This window comes from Mya arenaria, chromosome 13, assembly GCF_026914265.1.
Source record: "Mya arenaria isolate MELC-2E11 chromosome 13, ASM2691426v1".
In the NCBI taxonomy this organism is placed as follows: domain Eukaryota; kingdom Metazoa; phylum Mollusca; class Bivalvia; order Myida; family Myidae; genus Mya; species Mya arenaria.
The window spans coordinates 23,654,685-23,680,911 of NC_069134.1; the positions used below are offsets into that span (position 1 = coordinate 23,654,685).

At 35.8% G+C, this 26,227-nt stretch overlaps 2 protein-coding genes across 4 annotated transcripts; one reads left to right on the top strand and one right to left on the bottom strand.

The window, feature by feature from the left end:
- Nucleotides 1-2,738: 2,738 nt before the first annotated feature.
- On the top strand, nucleotides 2,739-10,777 carry LOC128213085 (uroporphyrinogen decarboxylase-like). Its single transcript, XM_052918608.1, has 10 exons — nucleotides 2,739-2,798; nucleotides 3,683-3,788; nucleotides 4,315-4,400; nucleotides 4,676-4,774; nucleotides 6,471-6,632; nucleotides 7,113-7,274; nucleotides 7,774-7,911; nucleotides 8,756-8,856; nucleotides 9,089-9,155; nucleotides 9,477-10,777. The coding sequence occupies exons 1-10, from the start codon at nucleotides 2,766-2,768 to the stop codon at nucleotides 9,639-9,641; spliced, it is 1,119 nt and encodes a 372-aa protein (XP_052774568.1). The 5' UTR covers nucleotides 2,739-2,765; the 3' UTR covers nucleotides 9,642-10,777.
- A 564-nt stretch (nucleotides 10,778-11,341) lies between these two features.
- Nucleotides 11,342-26,175, bottom strand: LOC128212796 (chloride channel CLIC-like protein 1). Of its 3 annotated transcripts, XM_052918114.1 has the most exons (9): nucleotides 25,890-25,986; nucleotides 24,539-24,700; nucleotides 23,478-23,807; nucleotides 22,430-22,660; nucleotides 21,144-21,284; nucleotides 20,675-20,851; nucleotides 19,992-20,276; nucleotides 15,581-15,672; nucleotides 13,171-13,345 (listed from the first exon to the last, which is right to left on the bottom strand). In XM_052918114.1, exons 2-9 carry the CDS (start codon nucleotides 24,677-24,679, stop codon nucleotides 13,300-13,302), a joined length of 1,443 nt encoding a protein of 480 aa, XP_052774074.1. In that variant the 5' UTR covers nucleotides 24,680-24,700; nucleotides 25,890-25,986; the 3' UTR covers nucleotides 13,171-13,299. The 3 variants fall into 3 exon arrangements, with proteins under 3 accessions (XP_052774073.1, XP_052774071.1, XP_052774074.1); XM_052918113.1 differs by lacking the exons at nucleotides 15,581-15,672; nucleotides 25,890-25,986 and adding an exon at nucleotides 26,081-26,175 and having other exon boundaries at nucleotides 11,342-13,345; XM_052918111.1 differs by lacking the exon at nucleotides 15,581-15,672 and having other exon boundaries at nucleotides 11,342-13,345.
- Between the last annotated feature and the right edge of the window lie 52 nt (nucleotides 26,176-26,227).

The window sequence follows — 26,227 nt, forward strand, 5'->3', positions numbered from 1 at the left end:
GGTTCGATCCACTACACGGGTACTTTCTTATTGCTTCTCGAGAACAGGAAATTGATGCGGCAGTTATTCATATTGTCATCACAAAATAACTTTTTTGGCATACAAAAAAAAATTTGTACTCTACCTGTTGTGCCTTCGTTATATGAGCGCTGTATGCATCCGCCGCTTCTTTTTTGTCGTCTTCCTCGACAGCGTCCATCACGCGTTTCCTGATTTTTTCGCATGTAGCACAGACGTCGTCACGCGGAGATGCGATTTTGATATGGGGTACACATGTCGACCAAATTGTCTTGAAGGCGGTCAGCTTCACACATCGAATGGGAACAACCGAATCTACAGCCTGTTTCTCATATTCCTTGATCTTGGAGCTGCAGGCATTGGTAACCCCTCACGTTCTGCATAGTTCAGGAGAAACTTTACCACGCGCTGCACATCGTCAAACGTTAGGGCGTGCTTGGGCCGTCTTCCAGTGTTTCCATGGGTCCTTGGAACGATCCCATTTGTTGCCATGTGCGCCATTATACCTTGTAAGGCACTTCTTCCTATGTCATAGCAGAGGTGAAATGTTCTCCTGCAAACAATGGACCCATTAAATTTAAATGTATAACGCATCCGTTGCCTCTTTTTTCCTTTCTTAGTTGTTGCCTTGGCGCGGTCGTCTTGTAAGATGGCCATAATATACATGTCTTTTTCATTTGTGTCCATTTCTCTTAATTTCCTTTGACACCCACATCCATCTTTACACACTTTCTTTATATCTGTAAGCTCACAATTTTCAGCCACTTCAATATCGCTTTCATCTAATTCAGCCTCTCCATTGCCATCGCTGTCTGTATCTTCATCTACGACCTCTTGATGCAAAATATAATCCCTCACACGTCCTTCCAATATCCCGCCAACTGTGTCAATATCATCGTTGTCGACTTCATAATCAACTTCACACGACTCGTCTAACTCTTGTGATGCAAATGGTGTGGAAACTGGCGTTCTTCCAAAATGATTTGAGTACACACTCTCTAACTCCTGAAAATATATTATAGGAAAAACCTCATTATATCTGTCATATGAACCGGATAGTTTTGTATTATTTGAACCATTTTTTTTTACCAAATTTATCAATGATAAAACAATATATACCAACACAATTTAGTGGAAATGTGATTAAAGCAAAAAAAAGTAGAGCTCATATCAGGAACTGAACTTGAATCTCCCGGGTGCTGCACGATGATCTTTCCACTGCGCCACCGTGACTTCAGTTTAACAATCAATTAACGTTATATATTACATCAACTCTTGGTCAGAAAATCGATGTAATGACTCGACACTTTTTCCATCTCATTTTAAACATGATATTTCGTTTTTTAACATATTTATTCGTTTAGTGAACATATCTATTGGAATAGCATATTACAGTACTGTACAAAATACTAAATAATATAAATTCAAATCCAGTAAAACAGAGATTTTCATTTTCTCATTTATAAAACATTACGATGTCCAATTATAAATGTATATATTGACGGGTTGAGTTTAAGACAGGGAATAAGTTAACTTAACCAGTTTTATGGGATGTTATGATGCCGATATAAGGTGATGTATGCATGTACAGTAACGTTATTTATTTACATGTTATACCTAAGCCTAAGGGCAAATTTATGGCAAAACCTAATTTACGCCCTCCTTTGACAGAACAAAATAATGAAATACATAAAAAGATAACTTACCTCCAACTCTGCATCCAATTTCACACATCTAAGTCAATGACCTGTACAAATATCTATTTTTTCTTCAGTGTTTACAAATCTAACTTCTCACTTCCTGGATAAAATACGTGACGTCATTTAAATCCGGTTTTCCATAAAACGTCATCAATGTCATTAAGACAGGTTTTGTCGCGACGCGGCACATATATATAAATCCAGTGCAATTCGGCCGTAATTCTACTCTGCTGACGTCATGTCATTGCGCGTTTTTAAAGTGACGTCATAAAACAAAATTTATTTTGATATCATTTGTTTTTCTAGAGATTCAAACCAGATATGAGTATAATTCAAGGGTTATTACTATTTTATTTGATCTGGATGTGAAATTGGCTCTTGCGTGTGTTTTCGATTTTGATTTCCCTCAGCTAGCCTCGTGACATCCGAATCTGAAAAATCCAATCGAGTCGAGAACAATTAACCTCCCGGATCAAACGCAGCAGTTCTAAAATTATAACGTTATTTCATTTTCCTGTATATTAAACAAACCTGTAATTCCCTGAATTTGAACAAGTTTGTCATCTTTTCATAGCGTATGCACATCATGGTAGAGTCGCAATTAATATGTTAATTTTTTTGTACATACATTTTTTTGCGGATTCGGAACACGCATGCGGAATGCGCATACGTAGTCTGAGTGTGTGCAAACGTGCATGCGTGGGTGTTCGAGTGCGTGAGTGAGTGCACGTTAATGGTTGTATGAATTAATAGATAACAGCAAATAGTTGAAGATGTATTTATTTTCTTATTCAGAAATTTCAGCCTGAATCGAGATTATTTTTTAAGGGGATACAATCGTAATTTTCATGAGAGTCATCGAAATAAAATGCTTTCAAAAATATTTAAAAGGTCTACAATTTTTTCACATGACGCTCATGACGGTAATGTGACAAATCGACATACCGACACCGGTATTTACACCTGTCAGAATAGGCTTCCGGATATCCTTTGCATATATAAGGCAGGGAACCAGGGCAAGGGACATTACTCCAGCTGTATTGCAAAATGTCAACAACAGCCACATTGACACAGACAGAGGTAAAACATATTTCATTTATACATTTTAAAACACATTATTTGTTTGTTTGTTTCATTTAGATATAGGACTATTCATTATTATGATGAGTTGTCATATGCTGTATGCCATTCGATTATAAATATGTAACTCGGATAATGATGCAGTACGGTAAAATACCGTAAATATCAAAGTGCCGACAGCACGGATGTACAGTGAATGCGGAAATTATGTAACTGCTTTATTGCTTACAGTTGTAATTGGAAATAAGCTCCAGTGACTATTTTTTGTTTTGTCCTGTAATCATGAGTAGTTTTCTAAAAAAATACCACTTATTGTTTTAACTAATCCAATTGAACCACTTCATAGTCTTTCAGTCTTTTGACGTTTATTTGTTTTGGTGACTCTAAGCATCCATATATACTGGTTGACGGTACATTTCTGATCAGGACACAAATCCCGAACACCAGCTAAAAGACACGTCTTTTTGCCGTGATAGATTATTCGATGATCTAGATCAATTCAGAGACTTGCCTTGGTCACACTTGCAAAGTTGCAAAGTTTCATCATTCTTGTTTTGTTAAGTATTTTTCTAAAAAAATGCCATTCAATGTGTATACGCTTAAAGATTTAAATGTAGCACATGGGGGAATGACCTCAGAGGGCGCACACGCATCTTTAGGTTTTGCAGTTATGTTGAGCTACATTCAAGATATTTGTAAATAGAAATCACGCTTTACATTTGAATTGCATGTTTTGAAAACCATAGGAAACAATAAAAAAGACAAATGTATCGAGTCACGTAGACCAACAAAATATGCTCTATGAAAATAAATTTTGTATTCATTGACGCACCCACAACAACACAATCCTGTTTCATGTAACACAGAGTAAGCTAATATTTCAGGCTTTCCCTCCATTGAAGAATGACCTCATTCTTCGTGCTGCAAGAGGACAGCCAACTGAACGTGTGCCTGTGTGGTTGATGCGGCAGGCTGGCAGGTACCTCCCAGGTAAAGGTCTTTAGTTGTTGGAATCATTTTAGCTCTGTGGATATGACTTATTTCACTGTCAATGTAGTACTTTTAGATTGATATTAAATAGAAAAGATCTTTAATAAATTTATGTTTTTGCTGCATGAATTGTTTTAATTAGGTTTAACTACCTGTCTTTTTGTTTCCATGTGGTTAACAGATTGCAAATTTGCCAGCTTTATTAAACTATTACCAATAGATGGCATGCACATTGCTCTCCAAAGAAACTAAGGCATTGCAAATTATGATGTGGTAAGATATTGACTGCACTGGCTTTATGTACCATACATTGTGTCATATTATTTCAATTGTGACCTTGACCTTTGAGGTAGGGATATGGGTCATGTATGTGAAATGTGTCATTTCGTGACAATCGTCTGCGCCACATTAATTCAAAATCCACCTTGCATGACAAAGTAACAGCATAGACATGACCTAGGTAATCTTAGAAATCATTTATTTATAAATTGTGAATATATTTCTATTTAATTTATGTTTATTTCAGAGTATGGTGAATTTAAATTGAAGCATAATGTTGGCTTCTTTGACATGGTGAAAACTCCCAGTATGGCCTGCGAAATAACTCTACAGGTAAAATAGTTAACAGTTAAATGATACCTTTGTCACTTTGTTTGATTAGGCTTCTTAATATGTATCAATATACCTTACCATTTCAAATTTGTTTTAAGTATCTTATATAAATATAAGGCCATCTTTTAAAGCATAATTGCCTTCCTACGAACCCAAAGTAGACAGTTGTGGATTGGTCAGTTGTTGTCTTATAGAATGGCAAAGCTTTTTGTAAATATATCATTGAAGATCCTGTTATATGTACGTGTATTGCAACTGTTTTCATTTTGTTACAGCCTTTAAGAAGATTCAACCTAGATGCAGCAATTATATTTTCTGACATCCTAGTTATTCCACAAGTTCTAGGCATGGGAGTTGATGTTGTTGAGGGAAAGGTGTGTAGAAAGTTATACATATTTTTCAAGTTTCATCATAAATATTGTCTATTGTTTGTGAAAAACCATGTCAATTGATTCAACCCAGGAAGACATACATTCATCTTACATAGTTATATTCCACTAAATATGTATAACAGTATTACTTATAAAACTTTTTTTTCATTGAAAATAATCCCCCTTTTTGGAAAAATGTCACAGTCAACTTGCTTATGAAAACTTTTGTCTTCACAGTAACCCAAGAACCTTTAACCTAGGACAATTTAACTTAAGTGGTAGGTTGTGAAGACCCCTCTTGTTTTTGAGTTCAGTAGGTCAAGGTCACTTACAATTTTCTTATGAAAACTAATAAATAATTGTGAACAGCATGACCTAGGACCATGAAACTTAATTTGTACATACATGTGTGAGTTGTTCTGTACTAGTTTGACCCCTATTTAAGACAGGGTGTTGTTTGCTGAATGGTCAAAGTCAACAGTTTCATAAAAACTTGGACAGCAGATCAAAGTCTGATTTTTTTTCTTTCTTTTTCATACATTTTGAAAAACTTTTAATTATGCCCCCCTTCGAAGAAGAGGGGTATATTGCTTTGCACATGTCAGTCGGTAAGTCGGTCGGTCAGTCCGTCGGTAGACCAAAGCTTGTCCGAGTGATAACTCCACAATTCCTGGACGTATGGTCATCTAACTTGACATGAAGGTTGGGCCTGACCAGTAGATGACCCCTATTGATTTTAGGGCTCATCGGGTCAAAGGTCATGGTCACAGTGACCTTTTTAAATAATTTTAAACCTTGTCCTAGTGATAACTCAACAATGCCTAGACCTATAGTCATCAAACTTGATATGGAAGTTGGGCCTAACCAGTAGATGACCCCTATTGTTTTTGGGGGTCATCGGGCCAAAGGTCAAGGTCACAGTGACCTTAAATGGTAAAAGGTTGTCCGAGTGATAACTTAACAATGCCTGCACCCATGGCCCTCATACTTGACATGGAGGTTGGGCCTGACCAGTAGATGACCCCTATTGTTTTTGGGGGTCATCGGGCAAAAGGTCAAGGTCACAGTGACCTTGAATGGTAAAAGGTTTTCCGTGTGATAACTCGACAATGCCTGCACCCATGGCTCTCAAACTTGACTTGATGTTGCTTCTAATCTGTAGATGACCCCTTATGATTTCAGGGGTCATTGGGTCAAAGGTCAAGGTCACAGTGACCTTGAACGAAAAAATCTTGTCTGTGTGATAACTTGTCAATGCCTGCGTCCACTGCCCTCAAACTTGACATTTAGATTTTTTGTGACCAGCTGATGACTCCTATGAATTTTGAGGTCAAACGTCATGGTCATAACACACTCTTTCCTCAAACTTTGAATGGTCATAATCTTAAAACTGCCTCAACGGCATCCAATGTCAGTGACAAATCAGCTGTCATTTCGGTCCATGCATATTTCATTCAATTGTCCATATAATCCTGAATACATGGCGCTCAGGGGGGCATAATGTTTGACAAACATCTCTTGTTATTACGGTACTGCATTTCTTCTTTAAACACATTGATTCAATTATTCACATGTTTCTTATGCACAGTGCTATAAAGGAATAATGCTTGACAAACATCTCTTGTAATGATTAACTTTTCACTGACATATTTGTTTGCACTAACCATGTAATGTGTATTAATTCTTTTTTCTCAAAAAGGGTGTAATATTTGACTTCCTGCTGCAAACTCCCGATGACCTTGACAAGCTTCACCAGGACGCCGATGTTGTGCGCGATCTCAGTTACGTGATGGATGCAATCACCATGACGCGGCATGCACTCAATGGGCAGTGTCCACTCTTTGGATTCTCAGGGGCACCGGTAGGAATATTTACATGTATGAATGATGATTGATAATTTGTATATAAATTAACAGTTTTATAGTCCATATAGCTTATTTGGGTAATTTTGATTGATATTGATTGTCTTGTAATATTTTTTTGTATGAAAATAATGCATCTGTCAGTGTCTTGTCAGATATTTCGTTGAATTTATATAACAACGACATTGGTAAATAATATATAAAATCACACAAACATGTATTTTTGTTGATGTTATTTTTTCTCTTTAAAACATTTCGTATATATAGTAATTTATAAAGAGTATGTCTTGTTTTTTAAAAATGATATTGATGTCAATATTTATAAAAAAGAAAAAGCTCAATGTTTTTCTATTTCACACATTCGATAGATTATTATGATTATTATTTGACTTGGGTAAACAGGTGAACAAAGCTTTCCTTAGATCAGTTTGGTTAATAATTTGGATACATTGTTAAAATATTTGAAACCTACACTCTAGTGGACGTTGATGAAGTTCATGATAGATGGTGGATCCCACTCTCCGCTGCCAAAGGCCCGTAAGTGGCTGGTTACCTACCCAGACGCCAGTCGGAAACTCCTACAGTTGCTATGTGAGAAAGTGGTCGACTATCTTGTGGCACAGGTCAAGGCAGGGGCACAGGTAGGCTTGTCATTGATATTGTGTAGTTTTGTCCAAATTTAGCATTACTACCTACTTGTAAAATAGTAACAAGCTCTGCAATGTAAAATTCAGAGTTTGAACAAGCAATGTTAATATTTGACCAGTGCAAGGCTTGTGGGTAAGTACTGGTATGAAGGGGAAAGAGTCCACATAAAAATTGTGATGAAAATAGACGTATAACAGAACATTGCTATCTGTAACTGTTAAAGTTAACTCAAGCTCTCTGCATTGTTCTCATATCATATCCATTGGTATTGACCTGTGAATTTGTTATTCACATGTGTAGGTTTGTCAATTCACATTAAATTGATATGACATTTATGTTTATTGATTAATATGATACGAGACCTCGAGTAGGGAAATATAAATGGTACTGGCATGCACAAATTTGAGTGGATTTACACCAGTATTTCATTTAGACATTAAACGATTGTTCACATAGAAAACCTGTTTTTATTTCCCTTCTGGTATATTTCAGATTCTGCAAGTATTTGAATCGTGTGCTGGTGAGCTGGGACCAGACCATTTTGCAGAATTCTCACTGCCTTATCTCAAGGACATAGCTTATAGGACAAAGGAAAAGCTTTGCGAAACTGGATTTGAACCTGTGCCTATGGTAATAGATGATTTTCTACTCTGTACTTTCAACTTCCTATCAGAATATATATAATAATCTGAACAATTCCAAATCTGTAGCCTGTCTGCCTTCAAAATAAAAGTCTGGCCCCAGTTTCACCATTTAACCACATATCAATCCGTTTCTGCTTTAAATCTTAAATGTTTTTACTGTTTCAAGCAAATCCCAAGATTTACCGGTATATTGATATAAATTTTGGGCAGATATTTTAAAGAAAATCTGAGAGCAAGATATGTATTCGAGTAGTTACCAGTACACAAAATTTAATCAGTGGTATTAAATTGTTTTATGCATAATTGAAGACCTTTTTTTTAGATTTTTTTTCTTAATTAGAAATAAGAATTAAAGGTTGACAGAAACAATTTCTAATTACGTTCACAACTATCACATGTAGCAAGGGCCAACTAAAGGGAAGAATCCTGAGTAATGTCCCTTGGTTGTCCTTTAAAACCCGAAGCCAGTTGTTTATAAAACTTGGTCAAGTTGTCCACAAGTTATTTTATGTAAGTTTACACTTTTAAATGATTTAATTGGTTAATGGTCATTATTAGAAAAAGAAATATTGACCAAATAATGAACTTCAGCCACTTTTCACCAAACCAAAGAATTACCCAGTTGAACAATTTGCTGCAGATTTATATTGGTAATGAGACTAATGACATCTTTATTCAGTTATCTTGTTTTGATCAAGAGCATTTAAGCATTTTAAAGTATACATACAATTACAGTTCAACTGGGCCTGAATGTAATGATCAGACCTTTCATGTAATATAATCACTCAAAAATTTCTAAAACTTGAATGAATCACATTGCTGTCTTCCAGGTTGTGTTCGCAAAGGATGCCCACTTTGCTATAGATGATCTTTCAAACAGTGGCTATGACGTTGTCTCCCTTGATTGGACTATAAACCCAACACATGCAAGGTATTGCACAAAATTACATCACACAAAATTACACTTATTATTATTAAGCATTGTGAATAAAGCAACTTTTATGATCACAATACCAATTGAAATATCAGATTTTGACTAAAAACTTATATTGTGGCTTCACTGCACCTTCTATAGAATGATACTTTCTGTCCATGAGCCTCTTTTAAATCAAAATTAAATTGCTGAATGATGCATTTTGAAACAATTGTTCGTGTATCTCCAGGCGAATAGCAGGAAAACATGTGACCTTGCAAGGAAATCTGAACCCGTGTCTTCTGTATGCTAAGGAGGTATTGTCATTTGTAAATGAAACATTCTATGAGATGGAAAATTACTTTTTGATGACGTGTGAAAGAAACAAAACGTTTTTCAGTTTTTTGATTCTTTAACAACTGTTTTAAATTTCTTTTGTCAGAATAAATATAGAATAACAGTTCATGACGCACAGTTAGTAATGTATGACTCTTGTTAGACTCCTCAAAATTTTTTCTACAACATTTAATGCTATAAAAGTATATGCAATATAAATGCCAATCATGTGGGATATAGATTGTTATATGTGAATGTGTACACAAAGTAGATTCCAACAATGTCATTTTATGCCATTACAGGGTGAGCTTAAGTCTGCAGTGAAGACTATGTTGCAGAGGTTTGGAACGCAGCGTTACATTGCCAATCTCGGACATGGCGTTCATAAAGATGTTAACCCTGACAATGTAGAGACATTTGTCAACGCAGTTCATATGTTCTCTGAGGATATAAATGCCACATCCTAGCATCTGTGATATCTTTCATAATCAGCATTTTTAATAGGTGGTTGGCCCAGATTTTCAGTCAATTATAGACAATGGTTCTTTTATTCACAACCAGATTGGCTGAAAATTGGGCACAAACGAACTGTCTTTATTTAGAATTTATGAAGAGGTCTTCAGAAATAAAGAAATATTTGCTTGATTTATTTCTGGAGGTTCTAAATAAAGTCACGCATATCATAGAAGGCACTGTTGTAAATGGATGCATTTATAAAATTATATATTAATTTTCAGTTCACAATTTAAATACATATTCATGGGTCAATATTCAAGACACTTTTATGACCTATTTGGAGGTAGTTTTTAATGTGTGAATGACCCATATATGTTTGTGTATTACAATTTCTACAACTTTTACTGACTTGTTTTGGACAAAAATAAAAAATAAAAAATGAGAAAATTTCAGACCAATTATTTGTTTACACTTTTTGAAACTGAAATCGGTCTGGCTTGGTCAAACTCGGTCCAGACTGGCAAATTGCCGGTTTTTAGAAGCCCTGATTGTTATTATTTATTGAAATAACTTTTATTGTTAAATATGTTTTTGCACATCAATTCAAAATTTCTTTAATGAATGAAAATGACATCTGATTGTATAATCTTTTCGGTTATAATTTTTTTTTCTTTGATCTAATTCTATGTTTAGAATTATCATGAGACTGTTAATTTATAAACAATATGAAGAAGTGTTCATTTTTTTCATTCTTAAAGATTGCAATGTTCATGGACCAAACAATTGTTGACCTCCGCATGGTTATGCCACAACATGTGTTTACAGTCACAGTTACACTGCCTTTTTTGAAGTTGAAAAGATGAGGTGCTTTTGTTTTGCCTATTTATGTGTGTACATATACTAGAAGCAGATTTAGTCATATACATGATATGGAATTTTACATAATTTTGTTTAGCAATTTATATGACTGACTTATAGCCAAGATTTTTTTTAATAATGCATTTTCTAGTGGTGTTATTTTTAACCAGCTGTTGATCATTAGATGAGTTTTTCTTGTTGTGAGTCCATTTGCTACAGTGAAGGATAGCCAATATATTATTATTTCTTGATTAAACAGATATAAATTAAATGTGTCCTTCTTTGCTACAAATTTTACTGAAATTTGCTGTTGAAAGTGAACAAATTTGAGTACTGATTGATAATTCTGCTTCATAAACTTATTTTCAGCAAAAACATAGATATTCCTTTAAGAATAACAGTCTTAAGGCAGTTATGGAGTTATGTAACCTAATTGTGTGATGGTTCTGTACAACAGTTTGAAGTGCATTGAATTAATGGTATTGGAGTTGTGAGAAGTCAACCTGCCCTAAAACTTGAACTGGATGCCGACACTGGGGCAATTAGTATACCTCTCCCTATTTTTCAATATAGCTAAAAATAGTTTGTTTTGGTGGAAGAATGAAAGAAACCTCTGTGACCTTGTTACCACCAATAGTAAATATTTCACTATGGCTATGTCACTTCTAACATATAGCTTCTGTTGCTCACTCCATTAAATATATTGCAAACTTAAAATGAAACAAACAATAATCCTCTATAATTAACAATGGGATCTAATAAGGTCAATTTTTTGCACAACACCAATGACCACAATGGCTATGACATGGCAGTATCTCATCTCCTTTTCTATGGACAACAACAAGTTACACACTAAATTTTCAAGTGTTTATATTATGAACAAAAAAGAAGATAGCTACCAATAATGAATGCTTACATGAAAAATTAAATCACAGATTTGATCAATATGAAATTGTACATGCATGTCATTGCACAAAACTAAATGCAATTAAAACAAGAGGGCCAAGATGGCCCAAAATCGCTCACCTGACCTTTGTTTTTTTTATGAGAATAAATGACGTCATACGTTTATGGCAATGCAACTAGGGATTAAACTACCGGGTATGATGGAGTATGTCAAATATTGAAGTGGTTCTGGCCATCCAAGCAAAGATTGATAATTGTTTTCAAAACTGTACACATGGTCTAAGTTTCATTGCTGTAGATTCAAAAATAAGTATGTCGGCCAAAAGTTCACAGTATAGCTCATCTGAGGATAGTTCATCGGAGGACATCGTTGATATTTGTTTGCAAAACTGCACATATTGTCTAAATTTCATTTCTGTAGCATCAAAAATAAGAAAGTAGGTCAAAAGGTCAAGTATAGCTCATATGAGGACAACATTAATATTTATTTGCAAAACTAAACACATGGTCCAAATTTTATTGTTGTAGCTTCAAAAGAAAGTAGGTCAAAATGACACGGTAAAGGTTATCCAAAGACAACATTGATATTAGTTTTCAAACTTATACACCATGGGACATGGTCCAAATTTCATTGCTGTCATCAAAGGATGATAATAATATTTTCTTTCAAAACTGTACACATGATCCCAGGCATTATTTTAGCAAAATTGACAGAGGACCATTATATAATAACACATACAAAATATCAATGGTTAGGGCAGAGCCATTTCATATAAGAATTTTCAATTTTTTTTGTATATTAGTGTATTAGGAAATTGTGACCTGGGGCGGGACCAGTTTTGACCACGGGCATAATTTGAACACACTTGGTAGAGGAACACTAGACAATGTAACACATCAAATATCTAAGATATTTCCTTTTGGTTGCCAAGGCAGCCAAAGTTCTGCATGGAATTCATTTCTGTAAACATTTTGAAAGGGCACCATTCAAGGAACATACCAGTGAAGTTTCATCTAAATTGGCAAGTTGGTTTAGGAGGAAATGTTGATTAAAGCAATTGGTGACGGACAGTTGGCGATAGGAAAAACTCACCCTGAGCACTATATGATCCGGTGAGCTAACAAAACAGCACAACCACAAGAAAGCACATCACAATAGATACAACACAATAAACAATGTATAATATAATGTTATGGAAGACTACCACAATATAAAGTAAAAGTAAATAATAATAATAATACATTTTGCTGATTCAAGTTCAATAATACAGTTGGTACGCATATACAGGTACAAATGTAGATTTTCTAGATTTACTATCAAATTTGACACATGAAAGTTTCTCATATGCTACAAATTTGGCACAGAATTGTCAGTATCACAGTGAGATAATGTCTCAACACTTTCACTCGTGCCATCTAGTTCAGCAATATCAGCATCACCTTTAATCTTTCCCGAAATAGGTTTCTCTCTTCCAGTGTTCTTTGAATCTTCCATACATGCTTGGCCATTATTGTCACAGGATTTCACCGGTCTTGTGTTAGCCTTCCTTGGTGATAACCTTGAAGATTGTGCTAACCTTGACCTTGGAGTGACCTCTAACTCCTCTTTAGGAGGGGATGAACTTTGACCACCAGCCAGAGTTGTAATTGCTGAGAAGGATGGTTTTGGTATGCTGGACTGTTTTGTTGGGCTGACTGGTCTATTTTGGTGTTGTATGTTTGACTGTTTTGTTGAGCTAACTGAAACACTGATGGCTGGTGTGTAGGACACTTTAGTTGGAGACGCTGAAGCACTACTGGTTGGAGTTTTTACAGAAATGGTAGGAGAGATGACAGGAGAGTCAGACGAGACATTGTACTCTATGGCGGCCTCTTGTGTACGCTGTAGGTGATTGAGACGGTCAGTCAGTTCGCTCTCTGTGTAAACCAGGCGCTCCTGCAATTTCTCCAACTGAAGTTAAAGTGACACTCATATTCAAAAACAATACATACACATGTATAACAAATATAAATTTTGACTGATAAACCTTTAACTACTTACTTAATAATAAATTTATGGAAAATATTAATTAATAAATGATAACAAGATTGTAACCATGTATCTAATAGCAAAAAGCGCAAAAATATTAAATGATTGGTGAATGCTAAAAGATTTACTGTTGTCTACTTTAAGCGCATAAGGTAGAAATATGCTGTATTTTGCTCATTTCTTTCAAATTAAACTCGGTATCCTTCATAAGAACCATTGTTTTCGACATTTATTCATTCTTTTTGGACTTTCATATTAAAACAATATTATTAATTGTGTTAAATCTTAGTTGGGAGTAAGAGTGCATTTTTAAGTTAAAAGTGTACATTTTGTTGAAGAACATTCAATGCTTTTAAAATGTAAACCTTGATAAAACTCTTTGTTATTCCTACTCAGTCTTTTTAGTTCAAATGTTTATTGATAAAATATTTCATGTATTGTTCATTAAGTATGAACAGGGAAATTATACACTTGGGTATGGAATTTATCCAGTATTTCATAGCAATGGTTGTCTTCAAAACTGCATTAGCAACTGCATTTCTAAAAGGAGTAAATATCACTTTTGCAGGCAACATGCTAAGAAGTATGAAAGCTATAATACGTTTGCATGTTTTTTGGTGAAAATCACCTAAAACAAAACCGTATCAGCATCAAAGAGAATAACAATGAAAAGCTATGTCTTTTTCAATCTTAAACAAGAGCTGTCACAGTATGTGACGAATGCCCCCGATTGTGACATTGACCTATGAACAAGGTCAGTACATGAAAAGTTGATCTTGCCTTTACATGTCAAATACATATGGCAAGTTATTTTAAATTGCCTCTAAACATAAACAAGAGGGCCATGATGGCCCTGTATCGCTCACCTGTAGCTTTGCTAAATAAAGTGAACATTCTGACCTATTATCATAAAGATCCAATGAAAAGTATGGCCCCTAGAGGCCACTCTTTTATTTGTCCCACTGACCTAGTTTTTTACCCCACATGACCCTATCAGTAGGCAATGCTTCAAACCAAATATTTAAGACCTAGTCCTTGTGGCTTCAGACAAGAAAATTTTAAAGTTTTTTCCTATATAAGCCTATGTAAAACTTGTGACACCCAGGGTGAGGCCTCTTTTCACCACAGGTGCACAAATTGAACAATCTTGGTAGCGGGCCACTAGGTTATGCCACATATAAAATGCCAATGTCTTGTTGGTTTAGACAAGAAGTTTTTTGTTCTATATAAGCCTATGCAAAACTTGTGACTCCCCCCAGGATAGGGCCTCTTCTCCCCAGGGGCATAAATTGAACAATCTTGGTAGAGGACCACTTGGTTATGATACATACCAAATATTGAATGCGTAGGCCTTGCATTTTCAGACAAGAAGATTTTTAAACACTTTCCTTATATAAGCCTATGTAAAACTTGTGACCCCCTAGGTGGGGCCTCTTATCACTTCAGGGGCATAATTTGAATAATCTCGGTAGAGAACCACAAGGTAAAGCTACATACCATATATCAAATGCCTAGGCCTTGTGGTTTTAGACAAGATTTTAAGTTTTCACTAAATAAGCCTATGTAAAACTTGCGACCCCCGGGCAGGGCCTCTTATCACTCCAGAGGCATAATTAGAACAATCTTGGTAGATGTCCATAAAGTAATTATACATGCCAAATATCAAAGCCCTAGGACTTCTAGTTTTGGAGAAGATTTGTTAAGTTTTCCATATCTAAGTCTTTGTAAACCACGTGACCCGGGGCGGGGTCATTTTTGACCCCAGGGGCATAATTTGAACAATCTTGGTAGAGGTCCATTAGGTGATGCTACATATCAAATATCAAAGCTCTAGGCCTTGTGGTTTAAGGCAACTCATAAGGCAAATCACAAGGCAACTCATAACGCGAATCACAAGGCAACTCATAACGCAAATCACAAGGCAACTCATAACGCAAATCACAAGGCAACTCATAAGGCAAATCACAAGGCAACTCATAACGCAAATCACAAGGCAACTCATAAGGCAAATCACAAGGCACAGATGGCTCTTAGAGCTTAGAGAGGCGGGTATTGACCTCCATCTGTTTTCTCAAAGTACCCTGCACAGATGGGCTAGAAAGCTCATCTGCACCCAAACCAGATGGCCCAGCTGCAGTAGCAACCACAGGCACAGACCCCAGTGGATCTGTAAGGGCATCTCCACCCTCATCAGGCACTGCAGGATGCACATCATGACAGTGACAGCAATCATCTACCTCGAACTTGACCTAGATTTTATACAGAGGATCCTTTTGACCAAGTTGCATTAAGATTACGCTAAAATTGTGACCTCTATTGTGTTCACATGGTTTTTCTACTAATTGACCTAGTGACCTAGTTTTTGACCCGGGTTGACCCAATATCGAACCTGACCTAGCATATGTTAAGATGATCATTCTGTCCAAGTTTCATTAAGATTAGGCTAAAATTGTGATCTCTATTGTGTTCACAAGGTTTTTTTACTAATTGACCTAGTGACCTAGTTATTGACCGCGGATGGACCAATGTCGAACTTGACCTAGATGTTATAGAAATGATCATTCTGACCAAGTTGCATTAAGATTAGGCTAAAATTGTGACCTCTATTGTGTTCATAAGGTTTTTCTAATATCTGACCTAGTGACATAGTTATTGACCGCGGATGACCCAATATCGAACATGACCCAGATTTTATAGAGATGATCATTCTGACCAAGTTTCATTAACATTAGGCTAAAATTGTGACCTCTATTGTGTTCACAAGGTTTTTCTACTAATTGACCTAGTGACCTAGTTATTGACGGTAATTGACCCAATATCGAACTTGACCTAGATTTTATAGAGATGATCATTCTGACCAAGTAACATTAAGATTAGGCTTAAGTTGTGACCTCTGTTGTGTTCACAAGGTTTTTCTACTAATTAACCTAGTGACCTAGTTATTGACCGCGAATGACCCAATATCGAACTTGACCTATATTGTTCTAGAGATGATCATTCTGACCAAGTTGAATTGAGATAAGCCTAAAATTGTGACCTCTATTGTGTTCACAAGGTTTATCTACCAATTTACCTAGTGACCTAGTTTTTGACCTGGGTTGACCCAATATGGAACTTGACCTAGCTTATGTTAAGATGATCATTCTGACCAAGTTTCATTAAGATTAGGCTAAAATTGTGACCTCTATTGTGTTCACAAGGTTTTTTTACTATCTGACCTAGTGACCTAGTTATTGACCGCGGATGACCCAATGTGGAACTTGACCTAGATTTTATAAAGATGATCAGTCTGACCAAGTTTCATAAAGATTAGGCTAAAATTGTGACCTCTTTTGTGTTCATAAGATTTTTCTAATATCTGACCTATTGACCTAGTTATTGACGGTAAATGACCCAATATCGAACTTGACCTAGATTTTATAGAGATGATCATTCTGACCAAGTTACATTTAGATTAGGCTTAAGTTGTGACCTCTATTGTGTTCACAAGGTTTTTATACTAATTGACCTAGTGACCTAGTTATTGACCGCTAATGACCCAATATCGAACTTGACCTATATTTTTCTAGAGATGATCATTCTGACCAAGTTGAATTGAGTTAAGCCTAAAATTGTGACCTCTATTGTGTTCACAAGGTTTTTCTACTAATTGACCTAGTGACCTAGTTTTTGACCTGGGTTGACCCAATATGGAACTTGACCTAGCTTATGTTAAGATGATCATTCTGACCAAGTTTCATTAAGATAAGGCTAAAATTGTGACCTCTATTTTGTTCACAAGGTTTTTCTAATAATTGACCTAGTGACCTAGTTATTGACTGCGTATGACCCAATATCGAACTTGACCCAGATTTTATAGAGATGATCATTCTGACCAAGTTGCATTAAGATTAGACTAAAATTGTGACCTCTATTGTGTTCACAAGGTTTTTGTACTAATTGACCTAGTGACCTAGTTATTGACCGCAGATGACCCAATATCGAACTTGACCTAGATTTTATAGAGATGATCATTCTGACCAAGTTGCATTGAGATTAGGCTAAAATTGTGACCTCTATTGTGTTCACAAGGTTTTTGTACTAATTGACCTAGTGACCTAGTTATTGACCGTGAATGACCCAATATCAAACTTGACCTACATTTTATAGCGATGATCATTCTGACCAAGTTGCATTGAGATTAGGCTAAAATTGTGACCTCTATTGTGTTCACAAGGTTTTTCTACTAATTGACCTAGTGACCTAGTTATTGACCGCGGATGACCCAATATCGAACTTGACCTAAATTTTATAGAGATGATCATTCTGACCAAGTTGCATTGAGATTAGGCTAAAATTGTGACCTCTAATGTGTTCACAAGGTATTTCTACTAATTGACCTACTGACCTAGTTTTTGACCCCAGATGACCCAATATCGAACTTGACCTAGATTTCATAGAGATGATCAGTCTGACCAAGTTTCATAAAGATTAGGTCAAAATTGTGACCTCTGTTGTGTTCACAAGGTTTTTCTAATAATTGACCTAGTGACCTAGTTATTGACTGCGGATGACCAAATATCGAACTTGACCTAGATTTTATAGAGATGATTATTCTGACCAACTTGCATTGAGATTAGGCTAAAATTGTGACCTCTATTGTGTTCACAAGGTTTTTGTACTAATTGACCTAGTGACCTAGTTGTTGACCGCGGATGACCCAATATCGAACTTGACCTACATTTTATAGAGAAGATCATTCTGACCAAGTTGCATTGAGATTAGGCTAAAATTGTGACCTCTATTGTGTTCACAAGGTTTTTCTACTAATTGACCTAGTGACCTAGTTTTTGACCTGGGTTGACCCAATATGGAACTTGACCTAGCTTATGTTAAGATGATCATTCTGACCAAGTTTCATTAAGATAAGGCTAAAATTGTGACCTCTATTTTGTTCACAAGGTTTTTCTAATAATTGACCTAGTGACCTAGTTATTGACTGCGTATGACCCAATATCGAACTTGACCCAGATTTTATATAGAGATGATCATTCTGACCAAGTTGCATTAAGATTAGCCTAAAATTGTGACCTCTATTGTGTTCACAAGGTTTTTGTACTAATTGACCTAGTGACCTAGTTATTGACCGCGGATGACCCAATATCGAACTTGACCTACATTTTATAGAGATGATCATTCTGACCAAGTTGCATTGAGATTAGGCTAAAATTGTGACCTCTATTGTGTTCACAAGGTTTTTGTACTAATTGACCTAGTGACCTAGTTGTTGACCGCGGATGACCCAATATCGAACTTGACCTACATTTTATAGAGATGATCATTCTGACCAAGTTGCATTGAGATTAGGCTAAAATTGTGACCTCTATTGTGTTCACAAGGTTTTTCTACTAATTGACCTAGTGACCTAATTATTGACCGCGGATGACCCAATATCGAACTTGACCTAGATTTTATAGAGATGACCATTCTGACCAAGTTGCATTGAGATTAGGCTAAAATTGTGACCTCTATTGTGTTCACAAGGTTTTTCTACTAATTGACCTAGTGACCTAGTTTTTGACCCCAGATGACCCAATATCGAACTTGACCTAGATTTTATAGAGATGATCAGTCTGACCAAGTTTCATAAAGATTAGGTCAAAATTGTGACCTCTATTGTGTTCACAAGCAATTGTGAACGGACGGATGGACGGACGGATGGACGACGGACGAAGAGTGATCACAAAAGCTCACCTTGTCACTACGTGACAGGTGAGCTAAAAATACCACCCATAGTTGACAACCGACACTGTTATGTCCTTATATATGCAGCATTCCATTGTGAATAAAAACCCAAGTGTGACCTTGACCTTTGAGATAGGGACACGGGTCTGTCATGCGACACGTCGTCTTGGTATGTGGAACACATGTGGCAAGTTATTTTAAAATCTGTCCATACAAGGGAAAGTTACAGCCCGGACACGATAACTTATACTCTATGTCCTTATATGCAGCACCCTGTTGTGAATAAACACCTAAGTGTGACCTTGACCTTAGAGGTAGGGACACGGATCTTGCACGCGACACGTCATCTTGGTATGCGGAACCCATGTGGCAAGTTATTTTAAAATCTGTCCATACAAGGGAAAGTTACAGCCCGGACGCGACAACCTATACTTTATGTCCTTATATGCAGCACTCCATTGTGAATAAACACTAAGTGTGACCTTGACCTTAGAGGTAGCGACACGGGTCGTTCACCAAGTTATTTTAAAATCTGTCCATACATGGGAAAGTTACAGCCTGGACACGACAACCTATACTCTATGTCCTATATGCAGCACTCCATTGTGAATAAAGACTAAGTGTGACCTTGACCTTTGAGGTAGGGGCACGGGTCTTGCACGCGACAAGTTGTCTTGGTATGTGGAACACATGTGGCAAGTTATTTTAAAATCTGTCCATACAAGGGAAAGTTAAAGCCCGGACACGAGTTATTGAGCCGGACACACGGACGGACGGACAGACGGTGCGATTTTAATATGCCCACCTTCGGGGGAATAAAAAAGCTTAAATAATTCCACCCCACCTGAGCCTTGGTTTGCTGTGTGCTGTCCTGTAATGCCTGATGTAGCCCACTGTCTCCAGCCACAACTGCTGGGCTCCTCTCTATTGTGAGGAAGAATGGGAGCCTGATACTGTAGCCGAACCACATGAAGAGTATCATGAAGAGGAAGATGGACACCATCGCTATGGCAATTGGGTACAAGGTCAACGGAAGGTCAATGAGAAGTGCGCGGATAAACTCACTCATGGCAGCTCCAACGTCCTTCAGAGGAGCCACGAAGAACCTCACAAATGTCACACCAATAGCCTTAAAGAAAACACATTGAATTGCAGGTTTGGATTGTTCAAGAAACAACACTTTCAACTTCACCATTTTTTTTTATCTGACACAAGAATACTGACTTTTTATATATAATAACACAAACATTTCCCAAAATTGTTCCAGATGTCTGAATATCAAAGGGCATGCAAGCTTATTGCCTGGTAACTTGGTAAGTATTAACATAAAATGGATAGTGGAAGGTGTATTTATAACTCTATCAAGGTCACTTTCTCACGGCCTCTCAAATGGTACAGCTACAGGAAATCATACCAGGGGGCAGGCCGGGGGTTCATACATGAACCTGTCTTCAGCAATTAGCTTAACAGAATGATAAAAAACAGAGAGGAAAAATTTAATGTGTTCATTCCAACTGAACACTATACCTTGGTAGGAGGAACCTTAATGACAGGGTCAATCATAAGATGCTCATAATACTCGAGACACTTGTCGTCTTGAAGCGTGAAGTATGACTTCAGACTTGTCCAGTAGTCCTGCTCTCCATTCTCACACTCAGACGGGGTGGTCCTTGTTGCCATTGACTGCTGCTTTATCTCCGCTTGCTAATCAAAATCATAAGACTGAAAATTTAACATTTAGGTAAGATGAAATGATCAAGCCAGATCGTGATATTTTCTAACACAATTATATAAATCTCTCATATGATAGGTCTCCCTTACTTTCCCAAACAAATTAAACTGCTTTTGATTGAGGGCTAAGGAGGAATTTGAAGTCCTAATTTCAATTACCGTTCATTTTGTCTTTATTCATGATCATTGATTATTAATTAACATTTATTTACAGATGGTAATAGGAAAAGAAAATTAAACTGATTCGAAATCATTTCAAGCCAACCTTGTATAGCTCCAGCCATGTCCAGGGAATACTGACAACAAACATGAGGATAATCAGCTGTCCCACCCTTTTACGCCACGGGATACCGATCCTCACCTCAACCAGTAGAACAATGGATGCAAGTGCCACAAGCATGAAGAACTGAAATAACAATTAACTAATCAAGTTTTAGTAAACTACAGCTTTTTTAGTCTTTCAAGCAGTTTCTGTGAGCTAAAGAAAGGCTAATTTTAGGGCTACAGTGTATTCTGAACTATCTATAAGGCTAAAATTAGGATTTTTTTTACTCTATTCTAAAACGGCTATCCAGGAACCATTTGCCTGAATAATACCAACATATAATATTCCAGGTGATAATATATCTACCAGTGCTTCACAGAATCTAGCCTTGGCTGTGTACTCCAAAATCAGGTCTTTGTACATAACTCAGAACAAGGCCTAAAAAAAAACATTTGGTTCCGGTTACCTGACCCTAACTAAGAATATATTTTTTCAGTGAATTACTTGACAATTTCTTATATATAAAGTTTAATTTTTTTTTTTAAAAAGCCTACCTAATATACCTGTTTTTAAAAAGGATGTAACCCTAACCAAACCATTTGTTTTGCCCCCAGAAAAAAAAAACATTCTATTTTTGTGAAAATTTGAAAATATTCGTCAAATAGTTCAGATATATATATATATTAACAAGGAGAGTACTTCCAATTGAACAGGCATGTAGGATGGGTCCAAGTCTTGATGTTAGAGGGGGTGGTACTATTCCTCACCTACCTAAACCCTCCCCTAAAAACCTTAAAAGTATAGCCTCTAAATGTTGTGTGGGTTCTGGTAAAATGTATAACTTTTATGTACCTTTACAGGAAATCTAAAAATCAGGAATTTTTAAGAGAAAATAGGGCTTGGCATTTCCTCTAATTGTATAATAAAACTGCGAAATATGCTGTTGATATTATGATGGCTTACTGGACTATTGCAGGATTTTACTGATTATATGATTTTGATTGGGTTATAAGTAATATTTTGGCTATCTTTAACCAAACAAACAAAGTATTTGTAAGTTGATGTATTTTCATTCTCACAATTTTACATTGTGTTTATGAATGGTTACGATATATGTAGCAGTGCAATAATTTGTAATGTATATCATTTTTTAATGAAAACTGCATGTGTTTGGTATGATGTCATCTTGTTCATGTTGTGAAGATGTTGTGTCACCAACAGTTTAGTTCAGAATTCAGGCTTTTTGTAATTTATAAATGTATAGATAACTACTGACTCTGAAATACCTGTATAAGTCTATCCAGTTTCAAGCCAATCTTGTTCTCCAGCCAGAGGGCCATTTTCTCCATGCGTGACAGGTTTGAGGAGGCAACATGGTGGATCATTCCCCCCAGCACCTCGTGAACATCATGTACATGCTGCTTGTTACCTCCCTTGACAAACCTCTCCAGGATTGTGATGCGATCAGCTGTGAGGGTAACGTGCATCATATAGTCTTGGGATCCTTGCAAAGGTACCTGTCAATATTGAGAACAAGGGGTTATTGCAGAAACCGCAAAGCAGTATTTTTTATTTTGAAAACAGGATTTTGCAGTTGGATATATGCTTATTGAGGTGAAGTATATGCTGCTATAAAGTACTATTTTTTGTACTGATTTGTAGGAATGTATATTTATTCATAAAATTCATGAACTGAAATTTTGATGTTGTACTTCCAAAACAATCCACTCAATCTTTGCCATCCATTTACACAAGGATTTTGTTTTAATATTTGACCTAATGACCTAGCTGTTGACCCAAGATGACCCATATTCACACTGGTCTTATATATCATGTTGACAAATATTTTAACTGAGTTTCATGAAGACTGGATTATCACAATCAGTGTAGCATTTATGAACGCATATCATTTCTGGATTTGTTTTTGTCCCAAGATGACTTATATTAAAGTTCTATATATCAAGCTTAGTGTTTCTTGAATATTTGATGAACACTGTTGAATTTTTGAAACAAATTAGAGAAACTTTAACACAAACGTAATATGTGACAAAATGACCTATTTTTTTCACCAGAGTTGACCCATTTTAACTTAGGCTTAAAAATCAAACTGACAAATATTCTTACCAAGTTTTATGAAGATCATGTGGGGGTTTTTTTTCTACCATTTTGTGATAATAGGCCAGGATTCGTAGATCTTAAAAGTGATCATGCACAGGCACTTAAGGTTGCCAGGTAAGTGATTGATTAAAAAAACATTTTAACAATTTCTACATTCAGTCACCAATTATGTTCACCGAAGAAACTAGTAGCTGATTGTTTTATATGTCATATTACCTGATCATTTATATGCTTTAACAACACAGCAATGTACTGCTTGAGGAGTGGAACAGCAGCCTTGTCGCTGCCCCCAGTATCAAGACAAGGTTCCAGTTTACATACTGGACAGGTCCCCTGGTTACATTGTTGTGGCTCTGGACACACCAACTGTTCACAGGATGGACATTTGCATTCATTGTCAGTAGATTGATTGGCATCTCCTGCTGCAGAAGGTTCAGAGTTGTGTATGTCTTGTGATGCTTCATGTGTTGGGGACGGTGGAGTTATGTCAAGTGGTTGATTCTCATCAGTTGTGTCCTCTGTCTGCTTCAAATCAGGAGTTTTCATCTAGAATACAAAACGTTCAGTTTTATCACAGACCCAAAATAGAATGAAAGTAAAGGAATAAAACAAATACTCTTTATTAAATTTACTTCATTGAAATACGAATTTCGCATTTTTCATTAATATACACAATTGTATACAAGGTTTTCTTCACTCTAAAGTAAGTACACAGCAAAAATCATTTATTTGCATTTTACGACTGAATTGTCTTTGGATCATGCAGTTTTCCCTGCAAATGGAAGGTTGATGTCTCTTGAAATTTGATTCGCCATATAGACTATTCTAACCTAGTGTCTTAACTGTATAAAACAAAAATTATGCAGTGTGTTTTACATTAAATGTTAATTACGGTTATAATGAAACCTTTCCTGCATTTGTTATGTTTGTATTAAAACATTTTAAGCTGCACTCTCACAGATTGAACGTTTTTTTTATTTTTTGTCTTGGAATGAGCCAATTTTTGCAAAAATCCATGGAAACCAGTTACGGAATATAAGAATACTGACAAAAAATAAGATCGCAGAATTTTGTATTTAAGTTAGTAACGATTTAACCCATAAAACATTAAATTTGAATGGAAATAGGAAAATCTATGACTGATTTTTTGTCAGCAATCTTATATCATTGGTTTGCAGATATTTACGCAAAAATTGATCCTTCCAAGACAAAAAATCAAAAAGTTGTAAAAATGGTATATCTGTGAGAGTGCATCGTTAAGTTCTAAATCAGAGTACCTGTTCCTTTTTAAGCATACGATTAGATGCTGGATCGTAGTTGAGAAGGTCATGAGGATCAATCCAATCCTCCCTGTCCTCTGTTGCCATTGTAAAACACAACACTGCCATGGGAACCAGTAAGAACTGCATCAATCTCATCTTTAATACTTAGTACTAGCACTGAAAAAACACAAGTATAAAAAAAAACATGATTTCAATCTGACGGCTATTGGTATTGAACATAAGGGGCTAAATCAGCTTTAGAAAACTTTTATTATTGAAGATAATCCTTAAGTATATACTAAAGATATTTACGACTATAATAGTTATGCCTTTAAAATATATGGTTGGTTTCCAATTTGACTGCCATAGAAAATAGGGTAGGAAGGTAGTATTTTGGGGTTATACTGTGTCCAACAATTACTGTCACCAGTTTCTTCCAAAATTCAACCTGGGATCTTAAAAGATCTAATAAGTATTTGGCTCATAGGAGATGAATGGCAATTATATGCCTTTTTGTCTTAGAAATGGACACAATAATGATGTAATAAGTGCCAGTCAAAAGCAATAAAAAGTCAAATTAAAAAGTAAATATGAAACTAAACCAGGTTTTCAATGATTGACAGAAGAACTTCAGCATTTGTTGTGAGATTTAGTTTCAACTGTTTTTTCCCCTGTTTTTAATATTAGTGACTTTGAGCTTGACCCTAGGGTCCCCAAAGGGCCAAACGCAACATGGAAGTCCTTCATAATTTTGGCATAAACAATTCCTACTAGTCCATATAAACAGCCGCTTCAGTCTTTGACGATTTTTGTGTTGGCGACCCTACGCGTCCATATCCCACTTGTTGTTTTCCTAGCCAAGAATGACAGATCTCAGAGCTAAGTATATTGAGCAGAAAGATAATGGGCACTGCCAGATTATGCGGTGTTAAATATTGTGGAGGTACAGTTGAAGAATATATTTTACATTGGTAAGAATTAGTCGATTTGTGATATTTAGGGAACAAAATGAATATATCCAAATGTTAAAATAAGTTCCCTATACGTGCATTATTGTGGCTAAAAGTCTACATACCAAATTTGGTCAAAACTTAGATATTCAGTATTCATCTTGTTTCTATTTTTAGCAACAGTGACCTTGACCATAACTCTTGCGGCCCAAACACAATCCCATGCAAGGTCTCTATCACGGACGCAGTATTGGTCTCTAATGACTCTATTTTAGAGTCTATAATAAAGTACAATATAATGTATAATATATTAATATTTTAAATTAAACGAAAGTAAATGTAATCTTCAGTCTTGAGCTGGACAAGACATTCATAGTTGTTAAATAAACAATAATAATATCTTAGTCAAAATTTACCTTTATTCATATACAAAATTTGTGATTAAAATACCAGTATTGTTTCTATTGACACAAGAGAAATTGTGGTTTGGTATTGTCCTACTTTCAATTTGATGGTTCATTTGATCGTTTTAATTTAAATTTAATCGATTAAAACTGAATCATTAAGATAATTCCATAAAAGAAGTGGAGTTAAATTGATAATCTACCTTCTGCATATGTTTTCTATGTTTATTATAGCGTTGTCATTTTGATACAAATGTGTTCATGGTTTCTCAGTCAATTTACACCTCTTCAACGAATCGGTCAACTTTACGCGGTAAAATTGAAAAGCTACAAAATATTTCTGCGCATGC

Bases quoted from the DNA above. Each gene is read 5' to 3' on its own strand.
- LOC128213085 (XM_052918608.1), top strand. From the start codon at position 2,766: ATGTCAACAACAGCCACATTGACACAGACAGAG. The intron at 3,789-4,314 runs GTAAAGGTCTTT...TGTTTATTTCAG, and splicing joins GGCTGGCAGGTACCTCCCAG to AGTATGGTGAATTTAAATTG. The intron at 6,633-7,112 runs GTAGGAATATTT...CCTACACTCTAG, and splicing joins TTGGATTCTCAGGGGCACCG to TGGACGTTGATGAAGTTCAT.
- LOC128212796 (XM_052918113.1), bottom strand. From the start codon at position 24,679: ATGAGATTGATGCAGTTCTTACTGGTTCCCATGGCAGTGTTGTGTTTT. The intron at 23,808-24,538 runs GTACTCTGATTT...TTTGTATTCTAG, and splicing joins GTATGCTTAAAAAGGAACAG to ATGAAAACTCCTGATTTGAA. The intron at 20,852-21,143 runs GTTGGCTTGAAA...GATTTTGATTAG, and splicing joins CATGGCTGGAGCTATACAAG to CAAGCGGAGATAAAGCAGCA.